At 37.1% G+C, this 9,940-nt stretch overlaps 1 protein-coding gene across 4 annotated transcripts in view; it reads right to left on the bottom strand.

The window, feature by feature from the left end:
* The window catches only part of sei (potassium voltage-gated channel seizure), a 145,811-nt gene that overhangs the window by 7,751 nt on the left and 128,120 nt on the right, over positions 1-9,940 (bottom strand). For 2 of the 4 annotated variants that reach the window (XM_033331511.2, XM_033331514.2), the window contains 12 exons: positions 8,568-8,722; positions 8,015-8,135; positions 7,739-7,859; positions 7,344-7,653; positions 6,862-7,198; positions 6,320-6,504; positions 6,107-6,231; positions 4,062-4,157; positions 3,555-3,695; positions 2,767-3,091; positions 2,175-2,252; positions 87-320 (listed from right to left, as the gene is read on the bottom strand). In XM_033331511.2, the coding sequence (XP_033187402.1) occupies positions 87-320; positions 2,175-2,252; positions 2,767-3,091; positions 3,555-3,695; positions 4,062-4,157; positions 6,107-6,231; positions 6,320-6,504; positions 6,862-7,198; positions 7,344-7,653; positions 7,739-7,859; positions 8,015-8,135; positions 8,568-8,722 (2,228 nt within the window). The remainder of the gene's footprint in view (positions 1-86; positions 321-2,174; positions 2,253-2,766; positions 3,092-3,554; positions 3,696-4,061; positions 4,158-6,106; positions 6,232-6,319; positions 6,505-6,861; positions 7,199-7,343; positions 7,654-7,738; positions 7,860-8,014; positions 8,136-8,567; positions 8,723-9,940) is intronic. The other 2 variants (XM_033331515.2, XM_033331517.2) reach the window with 1 other exon arrangement.

Here is a 9,940-nt window from a genome sequence, read left to right as displayed (position 1 = left end):
GAATTAGAGAATTGTTTAGAATATTCGATATCAAACATTCTTAATACCTTGTAATCGACAGAAAAATGTAATTTTTGTCGACTTACCCACTCCTGAACTCTCCTCTCCTAAATGCAGCAGGTTGACTATGCCACCCGTGCGGCAGATGTGCCTGTTGTGTGGGTGGTGGCACGGCTAGATCGACGGGTTGGCTCTGTGACCTTGTGGGTGCTGTTCTCAACGCTGTCTGCAGGGCCGTCGCCAGGGCGGAACTATCCGACGTGACTGTCAATCGTGACGTACCCGAGGACGTTGACGCTGGCTCCTTCGTTGGAGGCCGACTGCAGATGGAAATTAAGGAAAGAATTAATTCGTTTTAATCGAGATCTACTAGCGGCCGCTGGCGTCCGCTATGAGTAGCAGCGAAATATACTTGAAGCACGTGATTTATGTACAAAGGGATTCGGTTAGGCCTCTAATTCCTCTAAGTGTCCCGAACAGTGTCGCAAGTCTGCCTGATTGGGACTCCTATACAAAAATTCGCGATTAATCTGACATCGACATTATTTAATTTATATTTCTACGGAACGTGGTCTGTATCGACCGGCTCCATCTCCTCGTTCCTTGGTACGCTAGTGTTCAAAAGGAGAACGAGTCTTGAATTCAGTGCTAAAAGGTATACGGTAGAATCTCGATAGTTCTGGGAAGAAACGAGTGAATCAGATTTGGATTCCTTTGCTTCTTTATTGCGAAGACACCTTATGACGAATGGCTCGAAGATACTGATCGCGTTTCCAGGATTATAGTTTATTCTCAAGACATGGTTGAATTTAACCTGTTAACTGGGAACATCTTGAGACTATCGAGACTGTACTGCACTTTTCTAAATGGAAACTAGCAAAACATACGTATGCTTGTGCACTAATGAAAACATATGCCCTACGTAGTGGCGATTCATACTCGCGGGAATCAGCTACATATTGAATCTCTTACCTCTGTCCATCGTGATGGGATATTTTTAAATTGCTATGAAGGCAAGTTCTGTTAAGATGTACAAAGAATGGTAGTGTCGTGTGGATTACTATAATATAGACGAATTGAAAACTAGAATTTTTTCCGTGGATAATTTTAGACATCTTTACATAAAACTACAAACATTCGTGTTTAATATTAAAATTTAATATTTTAGAAAATATTTTGAGACAAATTTGAGAATATCTTTCTATTTTAACAGTAATAAAATCTTTTTGGAATTAATATCAAATGTTTCGATCTCCTAAGCGTGTATCTTGTTACAAAAATTTATACACGTTTACAAAAGCTACGAATATTAATGTTTGATATTGAAGATCAATATATGGACCGATTTAGAAATATTTACTGACAAAATATTTAGGTGTATAATTTATGATTTTTTAAAATGCGTATTTTAGTACTAACTGTAAGCATTAATTAAATGTTTGTTCTATCGTGTGGAGAGAAAAGTACAATGGAAAGCTCTATCTAAAACGATGATCTTGGAAATTTTTCTTCAAACAAATTGACAATGGTGTCGTGATTAATTTGATGTCGTTAACGAGCAAACGAATCGAGGAAACATGGCTTGACATACCCCGCGTGTTCACCTTCAAGCTTCGAAAACGTGCTACGTCGCAGAATAAATAAAAATCCTCTACGCACGCGTCGTATGAAAGAATGCTCGATCGATATTCTAATTAAGGAGATAGAAAACAAAAAGATAGGCTCAGCAAGTTAAACAAAGAAATCGATCAGAAATATGTAACCTAACGAAAGATCTAGGCACTAATGATCGAGAAAAAAGAAAGACCATTCTAAGTAGTATTTCAAAATGATTCTTGATTTAAATGTCGATGTCAATTATTCATTCTATTTGATACAATATATTAAAAAAACAAATAAAAAAAGTAAAAAATGATCGAAATTACAAGGGCAAAGATTAGTTAGAAGATAAGGAGAGTGGAAATGAGATTATTTAAAGTCACAACGGGACAAGTTTCAACTAGCAACAATTTTCGCAAATGCAGAAAGCTAGCAGCGTTACTTTTATGCAAATTTTTATCTTTATCTTGATGTTTTGCATTAATATAATTATGATACTCCTGCCTCGGTTCTACTTGCGCGACACTGCTCGCAAAAAAAGGGTTTCAAAGAAGAGTATGAGAGAGTATGGTCACCTTCGGAACTTGTCCAACCTTTCCAAAATAAAAGACGTCGAAATCAAATGCAACTGATCCAGGGATTTCGAAAGAAAGCTTTCCAAGAATAAAAATATCGATTACTTCCTAGGAAAAACAGAATCAGTTTCTACTTGAAAAAAAGAAGAAAGAGAGAAGATAGAAAGAGAGAGAGAGAGAGAGAGAGAATAATGGTTTAAAGAGAGAACAATTTATCTACGGTCCTGATAATCGATGCCGCGACTTCGAATGTTTCCAACCACGTCGATTTGAATTCAAAGAAAGATAGAAAAGAGAAAGAGAAGACACATGTTACATCTGCTGTGACGAACAGTAAAACAATACGGTAACATGTGAAAAAGATGGCGACTCCTTGATATTTTAAGATAAAAATAAGGTGTGTTTTGAGATATCAAATATTCACAAAGACATTGACAAAGAATAAAGAACCTAAACTTTAAGCATTTTCTAAATATAGTAATATACCGACAAAGTTTGGAGGCACTTTAATAATTAGACAGCAATCTTTTTACCATGTTACTGTGCGAACGATAGGATTTCTAATTCACCGAATTGAATCGCGAACACTCACCTAAACAAACTGTGAGACGTGCTAGGCTGAAGCTTTCCATTTCCATTGTTCGACGGCGGACCTGTCGGCGGTTGCGGTTCACTGGCCGATCGTTGGACTAATGCTGGAGCTCTACTACTTTTCGACAGCCCGGCCGAGGTGGTTCCAGGCATCATCTCGATGCTGGAACTTTCCCTCGATGAATTGAGCGTCTGTTGTAGCAGATTCAAAATCAATCTGATGTCCTCACCCATAGAATGCTCCAGTGAGGTCACTTGTCGCGATAGTTGGTCTATTCTCGCGTTTATCTCTTCTACAGGCCGGCCTGGTCCACTTTGAAAGTCACCTAGAATTAGAAATAATCGGATAAAATAATCTGTTCAACTGGAACTTGAGAAATTTTCATCTCAAAATAGTTTTAATTGATGTTAGGCGTGTACCTATTAATTCGGTACCTTTTTAAAATTCAATTTTTAATTCAAATATTTGTCTGTCTTACGTTTCGAAGAATTTTGTAAAAGTGTCATCTGCATTTATATGTAAAAAGTTCGTATATATTGGTGCGATGTAAATGTCTCGATGATAAATTTAATATTTCGAGATTCATAGATAAAATTTCAATTTAGTTTAAGGGGCACCTTTTTATGCGACCTCTTCAATATCTATTTTTCATTTCTCAGCAATTTTCGGATAAGTCTCCTCACGTACATGACAAACACATATGATTCACGAGCAAAGGTGGCAACATTCGACCGTGATACAATACACAAACGACGGGGAATGAAACATGGAAACACAATTCCACGCACCATGAGATTGTGGATGTTGCGGTGGCGATGGCGTGGTATAATGACTGGATGTCGTCGAGGTTGGATGCACAGCGTTTTGGCTGAGGCAGCTTTCACCGGCGGCTGAGCTTCTCCGTGTTGGTTTCGTCAACGGCGTGGTCACTGGATAAACCCAGGCACAGAAGTATCAGTACCACGATCCGGGAAGTCAGACACGAACCTTCCTAATCTCTAAAAGTGCCTCTTATCTCCAAAGAAAAGAAGGGAACCAGAAGGAGGAGACAGATAGGCAGAGAGCCACAGAAGAAGAGAGAAAGAAAAAAACTGAGAAAGAGCGAGAGAAAAAAAGAGGTCGACAACTCTTGTATAAATTATGTTATTTTCCAGGGACTTAATTGCAATTGTGTCCCAGTTTCTTCAGCATTGGTTCATCGCCAGCTGATTATTGCGAGATAAACATTGTGTGTCTGTTCCGTTGCGACGATTTAGAAAAACTTGGCCAGTCTACTCCGCCAAATGGATACTTACTCTGCTTGGCAAGGTAATCGTGACTCGTCAGTGGTTGAAGATGGATCTTGTGCTGACGTAGGTCCGGTATGCTGCGCTTGAGATGGGTTAGCATGCCTGAACAACCAGGTTTCAAGGTGTTAACGAACTCGGGAATCAAATGCAAACGCAAAGCTTATAAACGCTGCACGCTTAACCCAAACGCCTCTGATTTGCTTAGCTCGAGATGTGATGAGACGAGCTCGATTGATCATAAAAATAAACTAAAATGTTTTAAATAAAAATATTGTAGAATACGACTTTTAAGGTTTTAGAATTTTCTGAAATAGAAATGTTCTAGAATATAATTTTAGAATGTTTAAAGTAAAAATACCTTAGAAAATAATTTTAGAATAATTTGAAGGCAAAATATTTTACAAAATTTTCCCTCGTCAAGCTCATCTCTTATATCGAAGAAAAGGATAATTCTTTTTTATTTTAATCTAGATTTCACATCGTATTCTATTTACCTTAAATATTAATCATAAAAGAAATATCGCTTCGTAAAACGAAGGAAAAAAGATAATACTGGCGATCTTGAAATCTTAAAAATCTATATTTTGAATACTTTCATTCCGAGAGAATTCCCTAAAATATATACAAAAATGTTGTATGGTTACAAAATTGTTATGTATATACGTGATATGAATATCTACAAAATTATAATTTCAGAGACTTCAAGATCACATTACAGATCATACTACGTCGATCAAAGCGATTGGGCTAAGGGGATGTTTTAGCGGACAGAAAAAGAGGGAAAGGTAGAAAGAAAGGAGGAAATATGTCGGTCGAGTAAAGCTCGTGATAAAATGATCTATGCTACAGAGACGAGATCTTAGAAAAAAAAGTGTCTATGGTGGAATGAAGATCTTTATGAGACACGAACTAGTAGCAATTGAATCAAGATGAATCTGATTGAAACTGTAATTTGGCGATCGTGAAGTGGAAAGGGGGACAGATTTGTAATTTTCAAGAAAGTTTCTATTTTTCATTAGCAAGATTTTATCTAATACAAAGTGAAATTGATGTACGAAAAATTTGCTACTTTAATATTGTATAACTAGACTGCGAATACTTACGACGAGAATATACAAGGATGTGTACTTACAAATGTAAAGATATATAAAATATCAAAAGTACTACGTTTTATTTAAGTTTCGATACTGTATTTTGCATAAACATTCGCAGTCTATAACAATTCAGCATCCACAAGGTTTCTTTAAAACTTTCATATTTACAGATTAATTTCATAGAATTTCTAATAAAAGAATGAATTTACTAACGATAAATGAGCGGAAAAGATCTTGAAAATACTAATAAGCTCTTTCAGCAGAATTTTCTTTCTCTCAACACAGTTACTATTCGTGATTAAAGCAAGTGAAAAAAGTGGGTGAAAATTGCACAATTTCCAATCAAGTGTTAGTAAAAAGGAAAAATTCACATCCCACCGCTTCCACTCCAGGACTACTGTATAGTTGGAGGCAACTGCGATTACTGCACTCTGCTAGATAAGATTCGGAATTACCTTTCCACAATAACGTTGTTAATCGGTCCGGCAAAATCGGTTCTCTTCGGAGATTCTAAGCGGTCCAAACTCGTGTAACGAGTAATAAGTATATAAGATAAATAAAGGAATAAAGGGGCAAGCTGAGCTTCTCAATAAATATATACAACGTTCCGAGAAGTATCTATATCTCTCAAAATATACTTTTTAAATGATAAGCGATAATCGATGTGGCAGGTGTTTGCGAAGCAATGATTCAAAAGTACTTTCCTGAATCATAAGGATCTTCCAACGACCACATGTATAGCAAACGTTCGAAACCGAGTAAATCGTAACAGAAGTCCTTACTCGAATATGTATTAAGAATATTCTATTTATCGTGCAGAGAACAACATTCCTCAGACAGTAAGTAGAGGCAAACAAGAGAAAGAGAGAGTTACAGAGAAAGAGTATTACTCCACTCCGATGGGGAAAAATGGAGTAAAAGAGAATCGATCGACCGAATACACGCGATTTTTCTCACCGGTTATGGAGTTCAATGTGGAACTTCTTTGCTTTGGCTCGTCGAACTCTAGGTTCAATGGTGTCACGTCTTGGCCGGCTTTGTCGGTACTGAACTCCAGAATTCCATGACCACTCCCTTTGTCGCTGTTTTTGATAGCAACGAAGAAATATATGAGTTTGAGTGAGAGAAAGCATTTATTCGTTTGTGTGGTTTTGATTGAAAAATTCTTACTAGTCTTCCTGATCACCCTGTAAAGAGTCTTGTCGACCAGTAGGGATAAGATTGGTGCCAGGACCACCGGGTCCTCGACGGTATCTTGGTGGACGGAAAGCGAATCTCCTAGCGTCGACATCGACGTCCGTTGGAGTACTGACGGGAAACCTTGCTGATATTGGATCAACACCAGCCTGTTCCTCCTGTAAATTAACACGAAATTTCATTAACTCTTCCAAGCATGAAGTAAATACAAAATTCTATTCTTGTATGTTACATATTATTAACGAATAAAGAAGAATAGAAACGCTAGATAGCGATTACAAACGCTGAATTGGCGTTTGACACTGACCAGCGCACACGTGCGCAGTTTGCGTTAGGTCAGGGAAGAGCTACGACAAAGACGGACATAATAAAAGATTAAAAATTAATCTTCCATTTAAATTACAGTATCTCAGGATAAATAAGGGATATCGAGTTAAACTAAAAAGCATTTTAAAAGGGAAGCTTCCCTTATCCATTACCAATTATGAATAAAAGGATATGTAAATAATACGTACATCTCTCAGATTAAAAGTGATCTCGAGATTCTGGCTAAAGTGATTGGAGAACTCCGGATAAAGAGCCAAAACGTCGAGTAAATCATCCCTGTGTATCTTGTGCAGGTCACAGTACGTCAACGCACGCACGTTACAAGACGCTTTGCCGACAGTCGGATATATGCAAGGATTCTCCCCGAATATGTCGTCCTTGGCCAGGATTGCCATCACAACGTCGCCCTTCAATATCTCTATGCTGCCGCGCGATATGAAGTACAGGGACGTTAACACGTCTCCTCGATGAACTAACGTATCACCGGGTGGTGCGTGTGTCGTTTTAAATTTTAATGATAACGCCCTAATTAAAAAAAAAGAAGAAAATAGTAATCAATTCATTTTTTCATTTTGTTAAACATCTAGCTATATGTATACCCTTGGTGAAAAAATATTAATACATTAATTAAGACATTAATAGTGTTTTAAAAGATATCTAGCTTACGTACCTTAAACAACCAGGACTGGCACCCTCGAAGGCTCTACAGTTGTTTAAAAGATTTCTATTCAAATGAAGACAGATGTCCGCCTGAAGGCACTCGGGGAATCCTTTTAGAACGCTGTTCATATCGATTCCGTTCGTGTACGTCCAAGCATGTTGAAAGTACTCTTCCAACCGTTGACGAAGCGGATTAGGGATCTGATGGAACTTGATGAACTCTCGAACTCGAAGCATTTGCGTATGGTATCTTGCTGTACCGCTGTAAAGCCTCTGAATGATCGCTGAGACGTTACCGAAGATACTGGCATACATCAAAGCTGGAACAAAGTATAGCCGAGTTAATTCGTCGTACGTACATTAGTCACTAATTGAAACGATTACATCATTCTGATCGATGCTTACATCCGATTAGCATAACGATTATAGTAAATATCTTCTCGGCATCCGTGTTTGGAGCCACGTTTCCAAAGCCCACTGATGTCAAACTACTAAAGGTGAAATATAGTGCTGTGATATAGCGGCTCTAAAAATGGACAGAGGTAAGAGCTTTAGTCGAAACGACTGATGAAGAACTATTTTCGATTCTAGAATAATAAACGAGCGTTCGGGTCGTTTCGCGTGACATTAGATTAGCCACGAAACGACGTTAAAAAGTTACAGTTTGATGAGTTTATTCACCCTTATACTCGGCCCTCCGGTGTTGTTGTGAAAATAAAACTGATGCGTGTCGTTGGCCAGAATATCGAGCCAACCGACTTTGCTCTTCAGCGTTGGTCTCTCAGCGTTTCCTATGGCGTACCTTCAACAAAACGATTCTATCTTTTATCATTTTGTTTCCATTTGAATCTATTACAAATTTAGAAATAATATTTCCTTCGCTACAAAATTAACTTCTTTCACAAATTCTTTTCTTCGACTCTTAAAGGAAAAGAAAAACGTGATACGTACGTCAGTCTTCTGACTTTAATATCATTTTATGAATAAAAAAGTATTTTGATATGACATAAATAATAAAATGACATTTCACTATATCTAGAAAAAAATTGTAAAAGGTATAAAAAAAAATAATTGATTGGTGAAAGCTAAAAAATGCGACATATCGTGTTCTTCTTTTGTAGTCTTCAGACATAATAATACATTTAAACACGTTTTTAAATTTGTGACATATTATCAAGTAGAAACGCTATACATTTAAGGATTAATATCTCAAATTTTTTAACAGGAAACTCACCATATACACGCCATCCAATGGGCACTAAGAGCGAAGGTGCCCATCAAAAGGAGTAAAACCGCAGCTCCATATTCGCTATACCTGTCGATTTTCCTGGCTACTCTGACGAGTCGCAGAAGACGAGCAGTCTTCAATAGTCCTATCAAGGTGGTCGTCTGTAAAGAACACGTCACACTTTGTCGATCTCACGCTCGGCCGTACGACACTCTTGGTTCTGTGCTCGAGTTTTCCGTGGAAGCTAAAGTGAACTGACTTTGGCCATCAGTCGAACATCAGCCACGAAGAATACCAATTTTATGATAATTTCATTACGGACGTTTCAATAGGATTGCGTTTGGAATTTCACCCAATTCTTTCAAACGTGATTACGTTTAATGCTGGATATTAAATTTTGATTTTTATTCTATAGCACTTTTGAAGAACGAATTCGTATTGCTACAAGCAATGGGATCATGTGAACAAATTAATTTTGTGCATAGACTGAGAAGAACGCTGAAAAATACAGCACGTAAATAGAAATGTTTCACTCTTTCTTATTTCGCCTATATAGCTACTAATTATCACGATAAGTATTTTATTTTGGCCTTTTTGTATATTTTTGTATATTATGTTTTGCAGCCTTAAATTTATAACAATTGTTTTAACTCAAATATTTTCTATAATTTTGCCCACTATGTATATTTTATACATTCTTGTATACATAAATTTTCTATGTATCATAAATATAAAAACATTCGCAGTCTGCTTGCATATTTCATATTTTAGATACACTATCTTGGTTGAATGCAGTGACCCGATAAAAAATGTAACGCTAGATAGAAACGTAATAAATAATTGATCTGGCCTGGATATACAGACGTTCTAGACTAACAATAAGCATTCCACGTAATCAGGTTTTTATCGAACGGTCTTCCCTTGGTTGCAACAACGCCAAAGTCAGTTTGACAGTCTGAGTTATGGGTTTAACCGTAGTTCTTACGAGGAATCTCTAGTACGCCGACTGTTGTCCTCGAGTTCGATCGATCGAGACGTCGGTCACTTTTAGGTCAGTCAGAAGCTTTGCAATACTTAATATCCTCTTTTCATTTCTCAGGAATATTTAATCTTCATAAGAAAAGAAGAGTGAAATAAAGAAAAAAAAAGTTTTCTTCGTTTCAATGTAATCTTTCATTTAGACAAAAAGAAATTGGAACCTGCATTTTTATATGTGTCAAAGAGGCGAGGAAAAAGGAAACTGCAGAAATTTCAACTGACTTTCGAGCAGATAGTCTCGTCCATTGCATTCCCAAGGCAATTTCAACAGAAATGGTTACCCTCAACTTTGTAAACTTTTACTATTGAAGTAGCTACGTTCAATTGAATTTACCACTTTA

This window comes from Bombus vancouverensis, chromosome 12 (assembly GCF_051014615.1).
Source record: "Bombus vancouverensis nearcticus chromosome 12, iyBomVanc1_principal, whole genome shotgun sequence".
NCBI classification, from domain to species: Eukaryota; Metazoa; Arthropoda; class Insecta; order Hymenoptera; family Apidae; genus Bombus; species Bombus vancouverensis.
The sequence above is the reverse complement of the archived record's forward strand: the minus strand, read 5'-3'. Positions and strand labels throughout refer to the sequence as shown.